This window comes from Schistosoma haematobium, chromosome 1 (genome assembly GCF_000699445.3).
Source record: "Schistosoma haematobium chromosome 1, whole genome shotgun sequence".
Taxonomy (NCBI): Eukaryota; Metazoa; Platyhelminthes; class Trematoda; order Strigeidida; family Schistosomatidae; genus Schistosoma; species Schistosoma haematobium.
The window spans coordinates 46,885,605-46,912,143 of NC_067196.1; the positions used below are offsets into that span (position 1 = coordinate 46,885,605).

The 26,539-nt window shown below is 31.2% G+C and overlaps 1 protein-coding gene across 1 annotated transcript in view; it reads left to right on the forward strand.

Annotated features, from left to right (window-relative positions):
* PCDHAC2_1 (putative calcium-dependent cell-adhesion protein) overlaps positions 1 to 17,932 on the forward strand; it is an 81,680-nt gene extending 63,748 nt beyond the window's left edge. Inside the window, exon 4 of the mRNA XM_035730732.2 lies at positions 16,688 to 17,932. Coding sequence (XP_035586277.2) covers positions 16,688 to 17,104 — 417 coding nt within the window. The 3' untranslated portion in view covers positions 17,105 to 17,932. The remainder of the gene's footprint in view (positions 1 to 16,687) is intronic.
* The last annotated feature ends 8,607 nt before the right edge of the window (positions 17,933 to 26,539 follow it).

Genomic DNA, 26,539 nt, shown 5'->3' on the forward strand with positions numbered 1-26,539 from the left:
TTGAAATACATTCGACAATCCCTACTTGTGTTCTCGTTCATCACAGTGTAGTTTAATCTTAGATTGTAAATTTTTATGATTCTAATACTTTTGGTAGCAATAAAAATGAAATTTTAAGTCAGTTTAAATCTAGGCAAAGTAGAAATAATTCTTGAATTTTCCTTTTTTTCATTTTATTCTTATCTTTTCATCGATCGAACACATAACTTTATCAGTTAATGAAATATCAATTAAGAAAAAAAATTTAACCAAGTAATAATCATTGTTCTTATCCATAATTAATTTAATACATTTTTACTCAGTTCTTTTTTGTCTGTTTGAATGAAGAAAGTAATAATTCAAACAAATTGTGTTTAATATCAGAAGCGGTTTTTGTGGATACTATAGTAAGTTCAATAGATGAGATCATGACTCAATTGAAGCTAGACCACCATGAAAGACCTGGAAGCACTGGACGGCCGTTTCATCCTATTGTGGGACTTCTCAGCAGTGCGCATCCACGCCCTCGAGAGATTCAAACCCAGGACCTGTGAATCTCGCGCGCGAGCGCCTAACCTATAAACCACTGAGTCGACATGTTAATGTCTAACTTCAACTAATCTACGAAATTGAGCGACATATCCACCATTGTCTTCAATAAGTTACTATCTCACTGCTGAGGATTCCCACAATAGGACGAAACGGCCGTCCAGTGACTCCAGGTTTTCATGATGGTCCAGTTTTAATTGACTCATGATCTCAACTATTGAAATTGTATTTAATTAAAATAATTTAAACTAAAAAAAAGATAATTATTAAACAACATTAAATTGAATAATTAAATTTGTAAAAATCCCAATGATTGAACTTTAAGTTAATTCAACTTTTCCATTCAACAATCTGGTTCAAAACTTTTTCAAGGAAATATAATCAAACATTAAAATTACTGGATATAAATAAATACATGATTCCTAAGTTAAATGTATACTAAGTAGGTCATTTAATAAGAATTTGCTGTAGTGTGTATGAAACATTTGGTATAAAAAGTGAAGAAGAGTGTTAAGATAACATTTGCATGCACGTGTAACTGGATCAGAGGTGTGAAAGATCTCATTGACTATATATAGACTGTGATAAGAATCTTTGATGAAATCAGATAATTTAATACATAAGTCAAAAATGTTACAACATAAATAAAATAAAGATAAATAAACCGGTGAAAAGTTCTCATCACATTAAAAATCAATAAAAGTTTGTGTTATTGTGTTGGTTAAGTTGATTGTTCATCACATATTCAGATGAACCAATTGCTTAGAACAAGTGAAAGTAATTGTTGTTGTTCAGATAATAAGCGATAGATTAAATGGAGTAAAATGTAATTAGGAGTTCAGTTTTACTTCTTAAACATTAGTTATCATGGTACATCTAATTGTGTCTCATCTCTCTTATTAAGATAGTTTGGATTTGAATGTATGTGTAAGACTTCACTGTTAGTATGCAATTAACCAGAGAACCGTATACTTATTTATATTCGACAATTTAAATGTTTGATTATATTTCCTTGAAAAAGCTTGGATCAGATTACCAAGCGAAACGTTAGATTTACTAAAAGTTGGGATTTTTACGAATATCTTACATTAATTCGGGACCCAACTACTGCGAAACTATTTGTTCAAAGTTCTTACAAATATTAAACGTGTGCAATATGGTCCTCAGAAGTATAATACCGATAGTGATGAAATTGATAATGATAGACTAATTTGAATGTCAGTACAATGAACACGTAGTCAGTTTCATAAAGATACGCGTCTTCCAAACTTATTCAACTTAAACATACATGTACCATATCAAATCATTCATCAAATATCATCAATGATCAGAGTATTAATGTAAAAGTAATTGATGAACATAAATGAAATGACCATTATTATTTAATTTCTTGATAAATCAAGCTAATTTTATTTTAGTAATATTTGCATTTATTTAAAAAAAGTCAGAAATAACATATGATAAATTATAATTAAAAAGAAAGTGAAAAATGTATGAAATGGAATGAAAGAAGTTAAGGCGAGGACGTTAAATATTTCATTGTTAAGATTTGAAATTTTAAAAACATTTTCCAGGTACTTGAGTATGAATCACATTTTAATTATGAAAGCTGACGATACTACTACTTGGTTGGTCAAACCACATTAGATGGAGTGGAGTTCGAACCAGAAAATTAGTGGCAAGAAGTTTAATGCCTTAACAAATGATCCAACACTCCAAAGTTTGTTGTTAGTTAATGTTAGAATTTCAGGTTATTAAATACACTGCTGTTATATATAGACATGAACAAAACAATAGTGATATATGAATTTGAAAAATAAATTCAAAGAGGAAACGGACAATCAAAAGTGTTATCTTATGTTGATCTCACCGCTGCTCAAGAAATTATTTTAATTTATGTAGTAATGGGAATCTGCTTAGGCTTTTACTGAACAACAGAAAAGATCTTGAACCATACTTAAAAATAAAGTAGCTTAATAGGTATTTTTATTATTTCGCACACTCAGAGATTGATTCACTAGTTGGGTTTTTCTTCTAACCTGACTTTTTCAATATATATCACATTAAATTGTCGAGTCTTTTGTTGTATTAAGTCAGACTCTATGGACTCTAAAATCCGAAATGAAAAACTAACAGCAAATTGTAAAATGGATTATAATTATTGACTGTTCCTGTAGTTCAAATTAAATAACGATGATTATAAATAAAATTTGGAATGGACCTTTTTCTACTGGATAGAAATCAAAAATGATCCAATGGAAAAGTGAATTAGCAACTGAATATTACCTTCTAATTACTACAACATACCTTTAGTGAACAAAGATGGATAGTGGCTAGAAGTGGAATCCAGAACGCATGTTTCGTCCTGTTTGGGACTCATCAGCTGGATGTACCTGCATCTGAGTTGATGTTCACTCTGGGACTCGAACCCAGTACCATTCGCTTCAAACGCCATCGCGTCATCCACTTAACTACTGAGTCCTGATAGCTACTTGCTTGTGCGATGGGGTGAATTTAAATTCACTTGGAAAGATACAAGCAAAAACAATACCAATTGAATACTTTTAGCAATTTCAATGGTTAAGATCATGAGTCAATTGAAGCTAGACCACCATGGAAAACCTGGAAGCACTGGACGGCCGTTTCGTCCTATTGTAGGACTACTCAGCAGTGCTCATCCACGCCCTCGAGAGATTCGACCCCAAGACCTACTGGTTTCGCGCGCGAGCACTTAACCACTAGACCACTAAGCTGGCCGGTATCCAACGGTGTTAATGTCTAACTTCAACTAATCTACGAAATTGAGCGACACATTCACGATTGTCTTCAGTAAGTTACTATCTCACAGAAGACCTGGTTGAACTCTCACTAGAACTCCAGGATATACCTCGTGAAGCCAGTCACTAGTGAGTATATGAATTCAATTTTAAAAGCTAATATTATTTGATAGAAGAATTTCTAGTCAACATTATTTTCTTTTTCATTAATACATAAGTAATGCATAGGTAAGGTTAGTTCAGATGATTTAACCATTGAAACTAATCAACTTAGTTATACGATTCGATTAATTTTAAAAATAAAAAAAGAAGAAAATACATGGAATTAATTGTTTTACTTAATAAAAAACAACAACAACAAAAAATAATTTTTGTGTATATTATAGTATTCCTAAGGATAGAATTGTAATTTCATTACTTAAGTATAATTAATACATTTAATTAACTTTTATTTGAACAATTAAAATTACATTAGAAAGTAATTAAATATGCAAATATTTTTTTAATATACACATATTATACACTGTTTGTTGACAAAGGTTGACATAATAAATAATCAAACAATAATTCTCGTGCAAAACTACTGTATACTTGAACGTATATTTTATTTACTATGCATTATATATATATATATATATATATATATATATATATATATGAAATGTCTCTTTTTAGTGCACACGATTAGATTGAGAAATGAAGTATTTGGTCAGTCAGTCAGTCAGTCAGTCAGTAACAACGTAGAACGTCGTACGTACGTACATCAGTTCGAGTTGCCACACCACATTAGCACAGGGATACAGTGGTCGATTCAAATCCCGTAGTGGTAGAGGTAGCAAGAGTATAAGCAGTAATCGGGAAAATTAGTGTTTGGAGATGTTAGTTAGAGAGAATAATACAGTGAAATAAATTTGGGAAGAGAAAAAAAGAGACAAGGAGGAATAAGGAGATCAAAATTTGGGAGAACACAAAGAGTGGATGCACCTGCGCCATTGCAAACGATTTTGAGCCATGTCATTCAGGGTCTCTAACCATCGGTTGCTATCATCTCGCGGTCCCCAACCAGGTAGTCTACACCTACCAACATGACTCAGTCCACTTGTCAGTGACTTCATGGACTGGTGCAATGTTTTGATCTGGCCGCCCCTAGCTTTCTTCCAACCTACTCCTATACCACTGAACATCGCACAACGAGGCAGTCGGTCGTTGGGCATACGTAACACATGTCCAAACCATCTCAACTGATGAAGTTTCACTACGTCATCAATTGATTTGCCATCCTTACCTAGTACCCGTTTCCTGACAACTGCATTACTTACTCGATGGTCCCATGATATACGAGCAATATTTCGAAGACACTTATGATCAAATACTAGTAACCTACGAATATCCTCTACTCTTACCGGCCATGTTTCACTGCTATAAAGTAGGAGGGAACGAACTGTTGCACAGTAAACCCGTCCTTTGGTTGATAGACGGATATCTCGCCTACGCCATAAATGACGCAAGTTGGTCATTGAAACATAGTCTTAATAAGTTACTCACTGTGGACATTGCAAATCACAAATTTGTTGAAATTTTACTTTCCTGAATGCATATTGTTTGGTAATATTAGGTAGATTTATAGTTGATAATTCAGTTTAATTTATGTTTTCATAATGAACTACCACCGGTCACAAACGTGTTTAAAAGTAGATTATTGTGCATCTGATTTTACATTATATTGAATTCAGGGTCATGAGATTCCCTATAAAACAAAATTTCATTGAACTAATCAGCTCGATAACATATAAAATGTTGTTTTGCTTAACAAGAATTAACATACATATTAATAGTACGTTAAAAAAACTAGAAACTCACTAATTAAACCGCCTCCATGACATATCCTTAATTTTAAGTTATCATTGTTATCGTCGAAATGGAAATAATGAGACTCAGATCTATTAGAATCATCAAGTAGGTTATTTTTCTGGCACGATTAACTATGCAAATCATTGTTATAAACTTTTATTACCGTCAGAATTTCGTCTTTACGGACAATACTTCGCGTAATGAGCCGGTTTTTTGATAATGACTCTTTACTAAGTGTACACATTAAAATAGTAAGAACACTTTGGAAATCAATAAAACCCATAAGAAATTCACATGTAAGTCTTTTGAATCGCTTACCTGCTCGAGATTGTTATCAAATTGATGTTATCTTCATAGTACTGAGCCACAGCAATAAAAACTATGTTCATCTTTAACCTTTTTTATGTTATGCATTAAAAAATTATCAGTTACGCAAGTGTATACGTAATCAGTAAACATATCTATTGCCATTCTAGTTAAAATGTCAAACGCATGGTATGTCATCTGACTTCCTGAACAGTTATATTACAAAAAAAACACTTGTTAATCTACAGTATGTTAATTTTACAATCTAAGTGGGAATCACCTGTTGTATTCTGCCTATCGAAAACTTATCACACTGTTAATATCAATGATGATGAAAACAACTATCATTTATATATTTGAGAATGAAGTACAATCATTAACAAAATTACCTACTCACTTAATTCTGTTACCCCGCCCGTGGAAGAGCATATGCCACTCACTAGCATTTTCCATCCAACTCTGTTCTGGACAATCCTTCCCATTTATGTCCACTAGCATCAGAGGATGATTACAATATAGATTAAGCACAACTAATTTTCAAACAACTGGTTAACTGATATTGTACTCATCAAGAAAATTGAAAATCATAAATCCAATATTTATAATACTTAGTTATCAACTACATTTTAATTTGTTGTATTTGCTCAGTCAATGTTCATTGGTCATGCAAAACTACCGTAAATATTACTGACGTAATATTTTGTTTTATTTTTTAAATATAAATATACATAAAATTATAAACAGATTTCCGCATCCGGAGTTATGTTCTAAATAATAGAAATGACAATAAAGATGTTAGAATTTCTCGATCACGTTTACAAAAGGAAATATGCATAGATAAAGATTTATCACAATCAGATAGAAGTTCTACATAGCTAGTTCTAAAACGAACAATATCACAGTAGCATTACACTTTGTAATACTATTAAAATAGACGTACTATAAGGGATAGTAGTATTAATTTTTAAAAATGCAGGAACAGTAGCAGTTAAGTAGTAGTATTAGTAATAGTACGTATTAATTTCATAACGGTGATTTTGGAAGTCATGGAATATCACTTGCCTTTATCAGTTTTCCAATCTTAGTTCGTTTTCTCACCAAAGACAACTCAGTGATGAGGATACTGGGACGAATGTGAAACTTATAGTTCTATCTAAATAACCTGATAATAAAGTTTAATATCCGTTTAAACTTGTGGATAGAAAATTGTCTTACAATTTTTTCTCTAAATAATTTGGTATTTTAATAAATTTTTAATGTTTTCATGAGAAGGGTTGAAGTAACATTATTATCAGAATCTCTATCGGTGGTAATAACATTTTTAGTCGATATTCAGAAATGAAAGTGGGAAGTATGATTAATTCAACCGTTCATAGTTCACCATTGAAAAAAACCTTTCGAAAACTCACTGTACGATTTGATTAGGATTATTTATGGTTATACGTAGAGTATCGTGTGAAACTGTGCCAGTTGAAAAAAATTTCATCTTCGAACGATATATTTAAGATACCGTAACGATGCCCCAAATTTCTACCAAAGTTCAATAATAAGTGAATGCAATAAGTTTTACCATATAGTAACAACAAGATTTGAACTTAAAACTGCCTAACTACTTTAGACTACCTTGTTCCATATAAGTAGTATTTTCTGTGATTATTCGTAATAACAGCGCTATGATGTGTTCAATCAATTGAGAATGATAAAAACAAGTATTTGATTACATATGAACTAAGTTTAGTTTTTTATATACTAATGAACATTTTATGCTAAGTTACAATATGATAACTCAGACTGGGCAAGTAAATAAGTAAAGATAGTCATAGACAAATATACGAAAAACGTGAAAAAAGAGAAATAGAATACAAATTCTGAATTTTTATCTTGGAAGTAGAAACTATTTTATTTATCCATAATGCCCCTCACCACGAAGTGATGTTCGTTATCATATCAATGGAAAACGGTTAGTACTGCAGACAAGGATATCCCTTAGTATGGAATTCCGAACTAAGAATAAATTACAAAGTAGTAGGTTATTCTTTTCATTAGTAGACCAGCTTATCGTAAATTTTCACATCATTTGAAAGCAAACCAACTGAAACAAGAATTATGTAGTCTAATAATATGATTTTAATGGCTAAAAAAACAGTATAGATTGTATCCAATCGTTGTACTGAGAATAAATTTTAGGTATGTTACATTAACAAATAATCTCTTATTTTATAATTCTGTATCAACATTTAATAACCAAATCTAAACAAGTTTCTTCTACATTAATTAAGCCTTCAGAAATTGATATACAACTATATATCTTGGTGATATTGACTTATATTAAATATAATTCCTAAATATTCAGTATACAAATAACTACCACAATATGATTTCGATTTTTCTCAAGGAAATCAAAACTGAAAGAGAAAATCTATTAACCTAACCTATCTTCTTATTTTATTACAATTACTTGGATAATTTCTTTCATATTTCACATTCTATCATCAATTCATATTTACTAAAAGAAGAAATATAAAGGTAATCATTGTATATATATAATTTTTTCTCGAATACGATATTATCCTATAACAGTCAGATATGTTTATGCATTACAATACAATGGAATGCGTACAAGGCGAAAAGAATCGTCTATCCACTCGGTATGTCATAAAGTCAATCAAAAGTGGATTGTATGCATGCATATAAATATAAAATACTTGATGATGGTATTTACAAATATGATTGAATTAAAGAAAATAAGAGAAATACCAGAATATTCAAATTACAAAAGCAGCCTAGAATACACTTGTCTATGGTAGGTAAAAAAAGAAAGCAGAAAATACACACAGATATATGTACAAATACATACAAAACTATACATAATATATGACTATATTGTGTTTCTTCTTTCAGTATACAATCATCACTAATTTAATTTATTATAATTCAAGAATAATTATATATAATGTATAGTGCTTTATTTATAAACTGATGCAGCAATCATAATACCAGTGGTATACATTTTAAGTGAAAGGTTACTTTACATTACCCAAATAGTAAGTAAATATATTCATGTAATTATACATCATAAAGAAATGATTCATTTCATTTGAATAATTCACTTCTTTTTTTTTTACTTTCTCATCACTTACACTTCAACTTTATGGTAATTATTGTATTATTGGATTTAGAATGGTAGTAATAATGATAATCTATAAAGATATTCATCTATTCCCCATACTAACTAATCATTCATATTGCGAATTTCTAACGCATTTATAAATGATTTACTTAACATTTAGGTCAATTAATTATATCATTAAAACAAATTACCATTCTTCCAAATAATTTTAATAAAAATTTTACCAATGAAACAATAAAGAACAACTTATGTAAGAGTTTTGCTTACAAGTTTATTAACAGAAATAAGTAAAATAAAACAAAGAGGGAATTTTACAATGTTTACTAAACTGTTATTGCTTTAGTATGTTTAATAAATGTATCTCGAAAATAATAATATTAGTGATAATAATAAAGTAGACTACTGCATTGTGATCTTCAGAGTAATTTATATCCGTGGTTGATCTTAGATGATTAAATATCAGATTTGATTTAGATCTTCCTTTAAATTCATAAACAGAGTACTACTTCATAAGCAAAGATGGATAGTGGCTAGTAGTGGAATCCAGAACGCGGGTTTCGTCCTATTTGGGACTTGTTAGCTGGATGTACTTACATCTCGGAGTTGATGTGCGTTTTGGGACTCGAACCCACTGCCGTTCGCTTCAAACTCCACCGCGTTATCCACTTAGCTACTGAGTCCTGATAGCCACTTTTTTGTGTAATGGGGTGAAGTTACATTCACTTAGTGTTATTAACTTGTATCTTCCAATTGTTATTTAGGACTGAAATTGATCAGTCCCTTGCACTTTATGCTTTTCTTTCATTGATTTCCTCGGGTTTCTCCTCAAATGCATGCTTTACAATCACTTTCATTTGGTATTATTATTTAATAATGTTTGCTCATCATTTCGTTAAATTCCTCTTTTTAATGGGTTGTAAAAGATTCGTAGTCTGTATGACGGACTGACTGTAGTAAGACAACTACTGAAAATCAAAGAAGCAGTGGATAGTTATTTAGTCTTAATACATTGAAAAGACTAATGACAAACTAAATCAACAGTCAAATAAAAACTTTCGTCTATATTTGACCGAATAGTTTCACAGTATATGGGCGCCGAGTTGATGTGAGACATTAAAGAGGAAGAACGTATTTGTAAAATCTCAGCGAAAGAATTTGAAGTAAATCCAATCTGGTCCAAGCTTTTTTAAGGAAATATAGTCTTGATATAACCTTTGATGTGTGATTACATTTCTTTGAAGAAGCTTGAACCAGATTGCCAGTCGAAACGTTGGTTTTACTTCAAATTCTTTCGCTGAGATTTTACAAATACATTCTTCCTCTTTATGTTTCTTATAATAAGCTGATTGAGTGATTTGTTATGACAACACATATAAGCGAACAATTGTTTTCAATTAGATCGTCATCAGGCTTTACTCTAATATACATGAATATTTATATGAAAATGTCAAATCAATCAAGGCAATTTGGGTATAGAATAGGTCACCACACATAATAGGCAAAAATACAAGTTGATAGTAGGAAGACAGGTGTACTGATAGTAGTAACGATAACAAAAGTCTTATCAATGGTTAAACGTTGGAAATAGAAGGTCAAAAGTGGGTAAATAAACATGGGATAGTCATCACGAAACATTAAAATCATTACGTAATAAGAAGTGTGTAAATAATTAGATAGTAAAGAATAGAAACGGAAAGAGGCAGAAAATTACAAACAAATAATGGATGTGAAAATAAGGTTAATGATAACAAAAATAGAATTAAATAAATAAATAATGATAAAAATTAAAAAAAATCGTTTGTTAAGTTATAACTGGCCATGGAAGGGATAGGGGGGTTACGAATCTCTTCAGTACACATAAATTGGGGTTATATGTACGAATTCCTATGGCTTCAGCTATATGTAGGAGGCGGGAACGAACTCCGTTGGGAAATGATGGAGCTATACGACAGATCACTCGAAATGCTTCCGAATCATCTACAGTATGACCGCTTTGTTATGATCATAATTTGTAGATATACACAAAAATATTTAAAAAAGGATATGTACTACAGATTTTCGTAAAAGCTGAAGGGATATTGAAATTTTGACACTACTAAATAAGTTGTTCATTCCTATCTTTAAAAAGTATCAGTAATAGTATATTTTTTTACTTTCTATCAATATTCTTTTGACTAAGTAATTTTTTTTTAACAAATCAACTATATATTCTTATCTTTGGACAAATACATTACTGAATGATAGGATTGTCATTAGTTTAATGTTTATATAAATGTATCTAATGTGTTTTTTTTCAATAACTGACTTAAAATCTACTATAAACATAATGTATATAAGATAAATGTTCATCCTTTTTATCATTATGCTAATAAGGAGATAGTTTAATATGTTGACAGACATGTTTCAACTGAATTTCTACCATATTCATAAAATGTTAACAATAGTAATATGTTAATGCTCAAATTTAACGGCTAGTGACTTTAACTGATATGAACAGAATAATTAATTAAATAAATGCGTCCTTCTCATTCATTACTTCACGACTATCGTTGACATTAATGTAAACGTCATTTAAACTTGTGTCATTACTTTAATCAAGAGAAAATTATTTTCAGAAGGGGTTTGTGGCGATTTTAGAAATTTCACAGATTAAAGTCATGAGTCTAATGGTTAAATGCTCGCGCACGAAACCAGTAGGTCCTGGGTTCGAATCCCGCGGGGTGCGGGATCGTGGATGCGCACTGCTGAGGAGTCCCATACTAGGACGAAACGGTCGTCCAGTGCTTCCAGGTCTTTCATGGTGGTCTAGCTTCAATTGATTCATGATTTCAATTTGTGAAATTTCTAAAACCTCCACAAACCCTTTCTGATAATAATCATCTGCTCACTACTGACTGACTTCAAGAGATACCCCTGGAGTTCTAGTGGGAAGCCGTTACCAGTCGAGTTCAACCAGGTCTGTTGTGAGATATCAGCTCACTGAAGACAATGGTATACGGTGGCGCAACTTCGTGGATTGGTTGAAGTTAGACATTAACACCGTTGGCTGCCGGCTCAGTGGTCCAATGGTTAATCAAACTTCTGTCAATTCTACTATTTTGATTCAGGTATTTATTCACTCAATTACTATCAAACAAATAAATTTTGAAAACGGTATAATTGATCTGATTAACTCAATAAACTTTAGTTTGTTTCTATCACCTAATTTTTATCAAACTCCCATACATATCAAAATATATACATTCTTTTTTTTGTACTCACTACATTCATATGCTTACATATTTATATAATTTCATTTATACCTTTCAATAAATGCTCCTATGATTATGGATAACATCAATGGTTGTAAACTACTGAATAATTTTACGTCAGATATAAACTTTTGTCAAAAAGAATGTTCGAAATATTCCCATATTGTAAATTTAGAACAACATATATAAGCGAACAATATTGTTTTCGATTAGATCCTCATCAGGCTTTACTCTAATATACAGTAATATTTATATGCATATACGAAATAATTAAACCAATCAAGGTAGTTTATAAGTCAATGATAACAAGCCAATACACACATTTTTTAAGCTTTGTGCCTCTTCATTATAAGAGAAACTTAGTCAAATGTCTTGCAAATAGAGCTCTTAAGATATGCTCAGTCGACACTATTGATAGAGAATTACAACACATTCATAATATTTTTATTGAATTGGGATATCCACTGGGTTTCCTGAAGAAACACTTGCGCGTAAAAAACAGGAAAATAGTGACCCTGACGGCTAATAAGAAACCGCTTTTCTTGAAACTGCAATTCAATGGTGATTTGGCTAGCGATGTATTACGGGATAGATTGACTAGAGCAGTAAAGAGAACGTTTAATGCTGCCAACCTCTGCCTAACGTATTCGACCCGATCGATGGTGATTCCGCAATTGAAGGATAAGTTACCTGTTTATGCCACTTCTATGTGTATCTACGAATTCAGCTGCTCCTGTGGAGAAAGCTATATTGGGCGCACTACCAGGCAACTAAACCGAGTTAGTGAACACCTCCCTTCGTGGTTAGGAAAAGGTTACGTCAAAACAATACGCAGCTCGGTTCTATCACACTTGATCGATAGCGGTCATGTAGTGGACAGAAACAAGTCGTTCAAAGTTATTTACCGGATTCCCACTAGTTTTCCTTATGGTGTTCGATCTCGTCTCTTACACATAGCAGAAGCTATAGGAATCCGAGCCAACAAGCCAAGTCTTTGTGTTCAGAAGAAATTTGTAACTCCCTTATCTCTCCCTTGGCCTTAAGTAATAAATGAATTTATTTATTTATTTATTCCTTTTCTAACTTTCTCTTCGTTTATTATTATTTTTCTTCACACCCTCCTACCACTTTATTTTCTCTCAACTATACGTTTCATGGTCCAATTATCTGAACATTTCTAATTACGTCATCTTATAATTTTATAATTTTATAATTGTTATCTCAGTTTCTATATTTTTCTAATCCTTGACCTATTTCAGATTATGTAACATTGATTTGAACCTTTATTATTTATTGCTTATCAAAAACTAATGCACCTGTTGTCACACCATCAATTTGTACTTTTCACATTTTACTTATTATGTAATCTTTTCCATTGTTATCATTGACTTATAAACTACCTTGATTGGTTTAATTATTTCGTATATGCATATAAATATTACTGTATATTAGAGTAAAGTCTGATGAGGATCTAATCGAAAACAATATTGTTCGCTTATATATGTTGTTCTAAAAAGAATGTTTACTTTAAATAGTTAACAAAATTAAATTGTGACATTTTGAGACAGCAAATATAGGTCACAGGAAGTAATCTATGTTATAATCTTAACATATGTATTGTTGTCAGTAATTTTAGAGATATAACATCAATAAAAATGAAATGAGGTTATGTTTGATTATGGTTACTAGAAAAATCCAGGATAAATGATATTTTCCCTTGTATATCTATTCGCCAATTTTTTTTGGAATTTTAATAAATAACTATTACAGGAGAATAGTAAACACCTCATTTCACAGGACTACTTCCTATTTAAAAAGTGCGTATTAATTAATTTACTGAAATGAACAATATGAATAAACTGTAACCTAAAATTGGGTATGATTGAAAATCACTGCTGTTATTTACCTTATGAGTAGTTATGTAGTCATTACCGAATAACTTCCAGAGGAACTTCTTGCAGGTGTAATTGGAAAAAACCATTAAAGTCATGAAAAAGTAACCTGTAAAATTGGGTTTTGTTTTTTCAATGTTTTAAGTTAACGAAAGTTGTAAAAGTCAACTATCGGATTTCGATTCGGTTGTTGAATAGTATTGTGCTTAAAATAAAACTCACAATTTCTGTGTCTCATCTCTAGTTCACTTAAAAATTCACATTGCTAGTAAGTTGAAGTTCAAGATACAACAACTTTCTTGTTTTTAATGGTCTTCATTGGTTCACTGCCTGATGTCAGTTTATTCTGGGATGTATCTTCGGAAAAATATTTGTCTACCTAATCGCATGTTATTACAAAACCGATAAACTGAAGTAAATTTTATACCACCCAGCTAAATGTCGAGTCTATACTTTTATCATTTAGAGTCTAGTAGCTAGACAGGATTCTTTATCATAATATAAGACGTTAAACGGTGTATTACATGAAAATATATCTTATCATTAAATTATACCTTGTAAGTGTACCTTTCACACTAAATGGAATTGATATCCATAAAAAATTTCACGTACAGTTTTTTGATTCTCTTTAACTCCAATTATCTGAAACTGTTCATTGTCATGAATATATATTGATCAGCGGTGTAAAGTAATTTATAAAATATAATAACAACGACAACAAGAAAATTAAGAAATAACAGTATCATTAATTCAAGTAGGCTATGCCTCACCAAGTATTCATTAATATGCTTGAAACATCAACATAAATGTTTATTAAAACATGGTTTAGATTGTAGGCTTTGATTTGCAATAACATTTACATAAACAAAACATATTTAAAGTAATAACTAACAATACTTAAAATGATGGTACCATGTGTAATATTCCAAATACGACTATAGTTTATGGATGGTAAAGTTAAAACGGTGAGACTATAATTTATGGACAACCTTTGAGCGACGCTAAACTGACCTTGAGAGTGTTCGCCTAATAACTAGGACCAAAGGAGGATTATAAACAAGCGTGAAGAATTAGAATTATGATTTACAGTTGATGGTTAGGGTTAGGAATTAGATTTAGGGTTTTCATCACGAACTGACATCAGTTATAATGCCAAAACTCTATTTATCCAAATAAATGGGTGAATTTCACGCCAAAATCCAAGATCTGTTATCTTATACCTGGTTGGTTCGTTCATAAATTATAGTCCCACCATTAAAACATAAATAGAAAAATATTAATCTCAGTACTAGTTTTTATCAATATAGTTACAATACAATTATCATGAATATGATTCCAGTAAAAATCGGTATTATTCACCCCTAAAATGCATCATCTATATATGTGTAAAAGTTTCCAGTTATCCTGTGAAATAATCTTAGTTCTTGACAAATAACAGTTTCACATGTCAGATATTACTTCTCTCATAATAATAAAATGAGGTTAATACGTGTTGGTTAGAATTTCCTTTATACTAATAAAACCATTATGAATGAAAATAGCATAATGAACATGCGTATACAGAAAGAAAAAGATTTTTAAAATGAAAATGTTATCAAGTGAATAATGACTATGTAAAGAAGTATTTTATGGAAAGTGAACTAATGTTTCTTTTATTTTTTTTTCTTTTCTGTTTGACCTTAATTTTGTTTTTATAACTTTCACTGGTATAGGGAACTAAATAGGCAAGATTTTCTCTTGAAATAGATTATACAACAAACAAAAATCAGGTCAAATACATATTCAAAAGCCACTTTCCCTACTTTGTTGGGTTTTTTTTATTATTTTAATCAACATAATTATAAATTACTAAGTTAGACAATCATTGAAAACCTAGAAATACTCGATAGCTGTTCCATTTTTCACATGCGCACTAGTGATTAGGTTCTATATAAAATTTCAGGAGTTCTACTAGGAAATTATGACAAGTGGATCTCAAGTTGAATTAAGACTTGTACACCGCTGAATCCGGCTCATCAGTCTAGAGTTTTGACATTTTAATTCAAGATAGAAGGCCCTGGGTTTTATCCTCAATGATGGGTTCGTGACTGCACTACTGAGGTGTTTCATACTAAAATGAAACAGCTACCAAGTACTTCCAGGCTCTCAGCAGTTATTTGACATAGATCGGTTCGTGAACTCAGTGACATTTAATGACCTTCAAAACCCCCGTACTGATAGTTATAACTGTAAAACCTCTTATGATGGTTTCCGAATTATTTTTGAAAATATCTTCTTCATGAGTTTTTAATGTATTTACTATTTGTAACTTTGATGATTTCACTTCCTAATAAAAAAACAGTAGACTGACAAATCACTAATAACAAAACTGTTTAATTACCAGTAGTTGATAAACCAAATACTGTAATAATCACCTTACTAAATAATAAACTTAGTACTGCTTGAATACGCTTTAAAATTATATGATCGGGATATCTGGAGTACAACTAGATACCTCGACAATTTCTCTAGCCTGATTTTATTAGTTTTTATAACTTGTAATATAGTGTAAGCTATTCCCTAGTAATTTACATGCTACTGTAATGTTATACGATAAAACAGGCTCAGAAATCTGAGACTTCTGTGAGGAAATCCTAGACAAAACTTTGTAATTTGTAGGCATTTGAAGTATTGGGATCAATTTCAGGTTAAATGTACCGATAAACTTAAAAGTGGTTAGTTATCGGATTGAAAACAATTAACAGCTTCTAGCATATCAATTGAAAATATTCAAACACTGTGTGGTGATTGTCAATGTTAGACAACTTAGAAAGTAACCAGGAAACAGTCGTTTGTTAAAATAACAATTTATTTCAACTGTTCTTGAATAATATGTTCATAAACTTGCTACATAAGACACTACATTCGACAGCTTTTAACTAATTTTTTTTCTTATATCATTTGCTATTTCAGATTGTCAGCACGTTATCCAGAGGATGTCCAACTCATGGTCCACACTTAATTTTACATCATGATGAACACAGTAACTTTTCATCACCAACAAGAATTTACGCTGTCAGCTCGGTATTGGAATCATTTGGTAATTTTACAACCACAATAACAACATCACCTACTTCAACTACTACAAAAATACTAACTGATCAAACACAAACTGCATATGAATTAAGGTTAGAACCAATTTTATCTGATGTTACATTAACATCAACAACATCGACCACAGATGATGATGGTCTCGATGTTGAAAACGGTGATAATGAACATCGAATAGATAATACAGGAACAATCTCATGGATTCCTGTTTCAATACTTACTGAAAATTTTACTACACCTATTCATCACTCAGACTTTATTTGTAATGAGAATAAATGATTCATTCACAATGACTTAATACTAAATAGGTACGGTTCATTATAGTACTTATTATTGATAATATTTAATGATCTATTTTTGCAATTTCAAAACAGTAATTATTCCTCAGTTTATAGAAATAATTAAAATTTCAAAATTATTTGGGTAAAGTTTCAATATGTGAGCAATTACATATAAATATCCAGTAAGAAATAATTTCATCACTGATAGGGGACAAAAATACTTCTGGAGAAAGCATTTTGAAACAACAACAAGAAAACAACTATGGAGAGAAAACTGCCTCTAGATTTATATATATATATACATATACAAATGGTAGCCCTTCATTCTTTTTCTAAGAAAAACAAAAGCAGTATTTTTTTCTTTGATTAATTCATATGACGTGATGTAAACTATCTTATTATGAAAAAAAAAATGACATTTTGAAAAATATTATCGTTTTGTCAATTGAGTGGTAGTGCAAAAGAAGTACGCGATAAAGAAATGTTTACTTTACCAAGAGTGTTTTAAATAGTCGAGTTTCTCAGTCAACTAATTGTATCGAATGGCACTTATACAGTATAATTGGTTTATTGATTATGTTACGGACGAATAAACCAATTAACTGATAGAATAATCGACAATACTATAATTTATGGACGAGTCAATAAGAGGCGTTTTAGAGATTTCAAGGTTAAGGCGATAACTTCAGTGCGTAATGCTAACGTACGATCGGTTCACAGGGAATTTTGTACAAAACGTGATAATTGAGTGGCTATGACAAATAAAACGACGGGACTATAATCAGGTATAAGATAACAGATCTCGGATTTTAACGCGGAAGCCTTTCATCCATTTGGCTAAATAAATTTCTGGCATTGTAGCTGATGTCGGTCAGTGATGAAAACCCTATATATAATTCCTAACTAAGGCAAATTACGACAATTATTGCAAATTGGATAATAAAAGCACCAGTAACACTGGCTGCAGCCAGGTACTACATTATATACGGATGTTTGGAGAGCGTACAGACTCCTACATAGGCCTGGTTATGTGCATCGTGTCGTTATCCACAAGTAGCATTTTGTGCACTCAACAACCGGAGTGCACATAAACAATATTGAAGCTATGTGGTCGAGGCTGAAAGAGTATCTGAGACCTGAGCTACAAATCTTCTCCACCATCTCAAGAGTATTTGAGACTTTATCATGACTCCAGAGGCCGACTATTCTGTAGCTGTATGGATGATTTCCTCTACTGCATGCATTACGATTTTAGGACCTCTGAACCTCTTTCTAACCTTGACAAGTTTTTTGAACCATGTATAAGAAGTGTATCCACTTTATGTATAACATATTTTTACTCTATACTGACTGTTTGCTGATTGGCTAATATTTCTCAAGGTCGCTTAAGATTCGTCCAAAGGTCGTCCATAAATTAGAGTCTCGCCGAATAATCAACTAGTTGATGTATTTAGTGAATACATCAGTACAATAGTATATTGTTTTGACTTTTCTAAATAACTTAATAGTTGAATTCATGGAAAACCTGGTTTTCCATGGTGGTCTAGGTTTAATCGACTCATGAGTTCAGTTATTAAATTACTGCAATCTCTACAAAACCCTCTTTCTGATAATTTTCCAAATAAAACAATTTTGAGTAAGAATCAGTGGTTTTTCCATTAAAACCTTTATTATTTAATGGTCAATATTTTTCAATTAAGTCGTAATCTAATTTCTAGTCTCAATCACCTGATATTGTGATGTACCTTATTTGATATTAATTGATTAGGGTCAACTGGAAGGAAGTTCTGAAAGTATACTTAGTGTTTGCTGGTACTCGTCAGCAAGGTATATACGCAAACTTGAGGGAACTAATGAAACCCAAACTTACGTCTCTCACTACCATTGTCAGAGGAAATAACACAGGGATCTTCAAACTGTGAATGACCTGTAAGATAGAAGTATCTTTACTAACAACAATCATGATTCTCTGTGATTGTTGTGGTTGAGTTTCTATAAGTCTATCTGTTAACTGTAAAATTAAATAATTTCTACATATTATTGTTTATTCAGTGTTAATACTCTTCATATATAATTATTCACCTACATTAAGGTTCATGAACTTTTCCTCTTAATATTTATCAACGTCAATTGAAAGCCAATTTTCCTTTTATTATTAACTCCCATGATAAAACAAAATATTCATTGAAAAGTTCTAAATAGCTTTTGGTGTTGTTGAGCTATCTGAATTAGATGATTTAGTTGGATAGCTTTCATCTTTATTATGGGAAACAGCTACTGTACTTACTGCATCTAGAAGCGAGCTTCTTAGTCACTCCATGAGTCTTGAATCAGTTGTTATTCGTTTTTGTTGCAAGTTACATTATCTTTAGTCGTTCTTGTATTTTGTTCTGTAGACCTTAGACGAGGTTGTTGCTTGACTCGTGTTTGCATGTTGTAAACATCAATGACGTTGTCCAGAACGAGAATGAAAGCTCAACAACTAGATCATCTAGTACACAGAACGTAAGACCATCAAAACCATCCACCTAAACTATAAATCTTCTCTATCACTTCAAAACTAAACAGTATGTATTTTATATATTTTATTTCATGAGAAATAGTTATTAAGCATCAGTTAATTTATTAAAGTGCCTCCACTTCATGGATCACTTACTGAGTGAAACAAAATTCTAATTCCAAATAATTCTAATAACCATTTACTTTTTTCTTCGACTTTTTACTTTAAATAAAGATTTTCATGTTTGTGAAAAAGTCTGTTGAGAAAAAAATAGGAGAAAATAATATACATAGTGGAAATTTCACCACGGACATTCCAAGTTCACTACATAATCTTCAGTTTGTTCTTGTGTGAATTCACATTATAGGACTTACCGATTGTTACACCGTAGTCGTCAATGAAACCTTTAAGTAAACCTATTAAAGTATCGAGGGAATAATATAAGTTCAATGAAATTTTCATGGATTTGTTTGTTGTCATAAGCCAGATGAATATAACATACATTGCATAGTTACTCTGAAAAAAAATGATATGACATTTATTGAGACCGAATGTTGTGAAATAAAATGCTAAAAACCTACATATAGATACTCTAAAAGTAGTCATTTATTCAGATCAGATAGTAAATTGGAGCGTTCCGAAAAGACCTGTATTTGAGTTTAGGAAATAAATACTAAACTGTAAGGTAATACAATTCGCAAGTGTAACAGCTTGATGCTAAGAAGCTAAAATGTGTCAAATTACCATTTTAATAGTAAAATGAACATTTCATCTAAATCTCTTTCAGTCAATAATGTCATTTTATGCTAGTGCTACTTAGTTGATTGTTATTTCATCCACTTCCTAACAGATCTTTCAATTTATCATTTGATCCTAACTTACCTCATTCTTAAAACTTAAATAGTTCGATTCAAAGTTTCTATGATTATTGAGTAACTGATTAACAAACTAGTTTTAATGATTCTGGTCTCATCCTATAGCAAGCTTGAGTAAATGAGTCAGATGTCGTGGATTGTAATATAATCTGGTTACTTGGTTATTAATATAATTTTACATAAGAAAACAATTCAATAAAGTCAATAACTCAGTTCAGATTTATTTTACAATAGCAACAACAGGAATGCTAAATATTCTAGTTTAGAATGATTAGGGTGATAATACATAAACTGTCGGTTTATTCCAACTTAGCATCGTTATTAAACTTTTTGTACTTACTAACTTTCGTTTAATTTAGATTTTTATTGTCTTAAAACATTTAAGAACCCGGAGGATGATTCTATTTCTTATACATCATTAGTTAATCGACTTTCAGAGAATTTTGATTTGCATTTACCTATGAATGTGCTTTATCTATGTATCTGGGCCTCACTTATCATCTTACTCGTATATCCATACATGAGTTCGAAATCTTGAAGAGTAGGGTCCATACATAACACTTTGAGAGTTTACTAATGAGGGTTAACTCATTATTAACCTTAAACAAGATACAAAGATGATGAAGTTTTAAAAGCATTTACCCAATGCTCAAAATCCTGTTTTGTTTGAAACGTATGAAGTGTTCCATCGTTTTTCTAAACCTCTCACTAGCTACTGCGACTGTGAGGCGCGATTTATGCTTGTTTAAGAACCATAAATGTACAAACGGCGGTGAAACCAGTCATAAAATGGATTCTGCGAACTTCCCAAGGCCCCATCATATCGTCATTTGCGTACTTCTAATTACCGAGTATCCAAAAAATTAATCCTATTTTGCGATCAGAACTAACCTCAAGTCCAGACATAATTTTGTATCGATTAATGTATATTCTAGCATTGTCACTTCTTCGTTGGATATTGAGTCTAATGTTATTTTGGTTCCTCATAGCACTTAATACGAACTATATCAGCCAAGTATACATCCTGAGACAGATTGTGTAAATACTGCTTCTGGTGATTTGGTCAAAACTATTGGCTTAATTAAGTGTTTTATTCGATTTGATGTTCTAGTAATTAAACCCAAATATTGTTTCACCGATGAGCTACTCGGTTTGCGGGGTCTCGATTGGATAATGGAGTTAAATATATTTGAGCAACCATTTGATTTTACTAGTGACCCAGTTTCCAGTTCAGCCTTGTCCCAGTCCTCATATTTCCATATGAGTGATAAATTTTGGTAGACGTTCTCCAGTTTTTTAAGGAATAATACTGCTCACCGTACGGCCGTACGTTTACAATCAAATGGAAGACCAATTTTTCATAGAAACGACCGGTTTTATTTGCAGCCTAATCATTAGCGGACAAAGAATTCAACATATTGAAAGAATTGACCATCTTCCATTTATTTACTTCTTCATGAGGAGCGCTCATTTTGATGAGAGAAAAATTAAGTGACTCAAAACGATAAGGCGTCGATTTTTCAACTAAACTGAATTATTTCCTAGAAATATATTGTTATCAACTCGCGTCCCCAGACGATATTTTAGAACTAAATGGAGTCAGCTTCTATGTTCAGGTTGATATAGCTAGTGTCTACAAGCAGGTAGCAGTAACAAAGAGCTCTGAGAATAAATAATAGTTTATACGTGCCAATGTTCTGTTTTATATCATCTTACTGCTTCTTGTCAGGTCCCTACATATTTCAGCAAACTATATACACTATAATTGCTAACGTTACATGTGTTCTTAGTCACAAGAGCCAAATACCCATTTTCGAATTAGCCTGAGCAGATTCGTTAGATCTTTTATACAGAGTACTTTGTTATACCAAGGATTATGGTTTAAAAGTGAAATGATAAAAATGTAAGTATTTAAAAAATGTATTCAAATGTTTGGTATTTATTGCCAATCACTATTAGTCTTAGAATTAAGGAAAGAATTTTACGAATTAGTCAATAAGTCATTAATTTGGATTTTATTTGTGAAGGTATTGATTCGTAGGTTGCATTACCAATTTTACGGTAAATCATTTTCTCTCTGAAGATTACTTGTATCGGGCAATAGCCTTGTAGCGAACACATATTTGCTCATAGATTTCATTTATCATAGACAGATCCCATAGACGGATTATATACCTGATCACTTCTTACAGGAAGTTATCCATGGCCAGTTGACCATAGGTCATGAGAACTCAAACTTTGAAGTGGTGGAGAAAGTATGTAGCTCAAAAGGTGTTTTTTACTTAGATACAGTTCTCTGAGCTGAATGGTTTAGTTCTAATGCTTGACTAGAATTATGGCATTCGAGTCAATCTGTAACCAATGGGGATATCTATGTAGTTTTGTATCATTAATCTATTTGGGGAAGGTTAACCAATTACATGGCCAGAGGTCGTAGAAAACTCAACATGACTGAAAACTTCATTTTGATAAGTATCAGACTCAAATATGAATATATTAATAACATGAAATGACATTTAACAAAAAAGAAACTGCACATGAGAAAAATTTATTTAGTCACTTCATATTTAATAAGAAGTTAAATTGTTATATCCCGATGAGATTAATGAATGGTAACTGTTGGAATCTACTTCCAGACCAATACGATATACATTTTTATTGTATAATTGTCAAGTAGCTGAACTATACATTTTCATGTTCCTCTTGTTAAATGCTTTATTTTGACTCATAGATTATTATTATGTGATTTACCGTTCTTGAGTTCTGCCCAGTCTATTAATTACAGTCTCGCACATTGACAGCCACTTCTGGCTAGATCTTGTACAAATGTTATTTTCCATTTTATGATACGATATGATCTGTTTGGTTTGTATATAAACCCATTATTTTTTAAATACATGATTCATATCGCAGAGGCTTAGATTGCTGTTCTGGACTAGAAGAAGGACCGATAAGGACTCTAGACTACTCGTACAAGTTTATGCGTCATTAGTCCAATCGATAATTCATTGTTCTTTATTTGACGGTATCATTACGTTGTACATTAACAGGGTACACAGGGCCACAAGTTATAACAAAAATAACCTCTCTAATTTATTAAAAATAATAAAACATAAAATTTTCATAAATTTAACCGTTAAATTAAAAGAATCTAAGATGTCGATTAAATCTGAAAAAATAAAAACAAAATCTCTTCATATTTCCTCTAAATGGAAATGAAACGTATTCTTAAAAATGAATGATGATTTTTTTAAAAAGAGAACAGAGACATAAAAAAACAATAATCTACCAGATAGAAACTAAATCTCGTAACCATCATTTTTAAAAAAACTTTTTACATAACTCCATTGATATATTTTTGATGATTTTGTTTATAAGTTTCATAAATAAAATTTCACAATAATGGATTTAACAAGTAAAAAAATTTTTTCAATGTTGACAGTTATTGTTATTTTATGAAGTTTTACGTCATTAACAACTTCTTATGTTAAAATTCTCTTAATCATTCATATATATATATATATATATATATAACGTTACAGGTGGTCTTAGTAACAAGAGCCACATCGCCCTTTTCGAATTAACCTGAGAAGATTTGTTAGATCGTTTACACAGAAAACCAAATAGACTTGCCATACATTAGTATGTGAATGAAATTCACGCAGAGAAAAGTAACCATAAAGTAGAGAAGTAAGTAAATTTAACCCATTAAAATTGGACAAAAATATGTACTTAAGAAGTAAATGATGATATTTAAGAATGTACAATTAAAATAATGAAATAAATAAATCCATTGCAGATGATTTGTTTGAATTAGTGAGAAAAAACTGACAAATTCTAAGAAAAAATTTCATAATATCAAAAAATCAAAGCTTTACAATTTATACTTATTATTGTCCATATTAATTGATATCAGATTTCATTCATTCGATCATTAAAAACAAGAAAGGTTAATACAAATGGATATAGAACCAAATTACTATATAACACATTAATTCAAATAGATGAGGATAGCAAGATTATAAATAAAGATAAAATTAGTACATTAAAAGAGATGACAAACTAAGCACAAACAATAATTAGAAAAGAAATGAATGAAAAGAGAGAATGAAACTTACAAATTAATAATTCATATGATTTAGATGATGAGAATTTAATACATGAACACATCTATCACTAATTTTGACCTTTACATAACAGTTATAACATAGATGAAAAACCAACAAGTTTGTAACTCACAACACGACTTAGACTGATAACATGTCTTCGTTCTGTCTACGCTGTTCTTTTAATAAACCATTCTTTTACTATGTATCATAACTAATCAGTCAGATATGCGCAAGATGTTTTCTAATAACCCTATTCGGAGAAAGCATACAATCTCTTTACTGTGTACATCATCATTTCCGATCATTACTGAATCTGAACGTCAATCTGTTAATCAAGGCGAAAATGAATGACTCAACCAGTAAATAAGTCAAAAACCATAAAACAATCTCTAGCATCCGTCTTACTAATGACACAATTTTAACAACTCAGTCTTAAACATACCATATATGCTAAGGCAGAAAAACAAAGTTAAACAAGTTAGAAAATTCAGTAGTTCAAGTGTCAGGTTATAGTTACTAGAAATAAATCAGCATAATTCACTATAACTTAACCGTATCAAGACAAATAACTTCCAAAATTAAAGAGGAAAAATTGAGAGTAACATTACAACAACTGTAGTTTAAATTTATTGATCACATCCACCTCCATATTGCTGAATGTTTTTTAGCGCCTTAAGTCTTTACATTCCTCAAAGAATCAGTGGGAAATGTACTTCTTTATTCGGTTAGGTTGCATATTTTATTTACACTTTGAAGCAGCAAAATTACACAGATTAGTGTACAACAACAGTCACTTTTTGAATTACCGATTTGAATATAGAACCACAGATGATTTATGGTCTGAACCCAAATACATATGTACTAAAATTTTTTGGTTTATATGGACACTACCTTGTTGGTATAACACTACATTACGATGCTTTTCAATATTTTTTTCAATTGTATCATACCCTCACAAACATTCTTGTCCGTCCTCTATCTAAACTGTTTACAATAAAACAATTGTATTTTAGTTGAATTCCTACACCTATTCTTTAGTTATTATACTTAAAACTATTATGTATACCATTATTGCACGAAGACATTTGAATCCTGACCACCTTAGTTATCCACATTTTTTCCTGATTTAAAATGCTTCACATTGTTTAAACTAGTGTGGAATACAAAATTCAGTTCATCAAAATAACGTAACCATAAAGGAAGATTTATCGAAAGCAGTCACATATAACTTACAATACAAAGACTTTATCTCCTCAAAAGAACGTTCTCTCAAAAAGCCTATCCAGGGTGCTTCGTAGATCAGATTATAAGATGAATTCCATACGAAGACTCCGGAAATCCTGTCTCTAGTGGCTTGAATAGGTTCAAAGAAACTCTGGGAGCTGTCACACTTATCGACGTTTATTGATTTCCTGCAATGAACTCACAACTAGCCTTCAGTGTAATCCCGCTGATATACTGATGCAGTAAAAAGTTCAACTACTTTCTTAATATCGGTTCTTTGATGACAACAAAAGATGTCAACCTCTAAAAGTACATCATTAATCTACGTCAGATGATTACTATCATTTCAATATGTATTCCAAAAGAATTTCCTCTACATTTAGGTATCACTCAACTATTGTCACAATGTTCATTCTGTACACACCGTTCCACACATTCAGGATAATACAAAACCAGATTATTTAAACGAATACACTAATGGACTAGTAATAGTGTTTATGTAGTAGGTTGTTTGCATCTTTCACTTCGGATTTTTATAACTTGTTTCGGTGTGATGAAATTGCTAGGGAGACCTAAATGAGTCAAACAGTTCACCGGAACTAAGGATTTTCAGGTCGTTAATACATTTGATTCCAAATTATCTAACCATTCTCATTTCAAGATTCTCTAGAGACCGAAAATCGTTTTTCAGATTCAGGTAAATATAAGCTGTAAATATTTCGTGT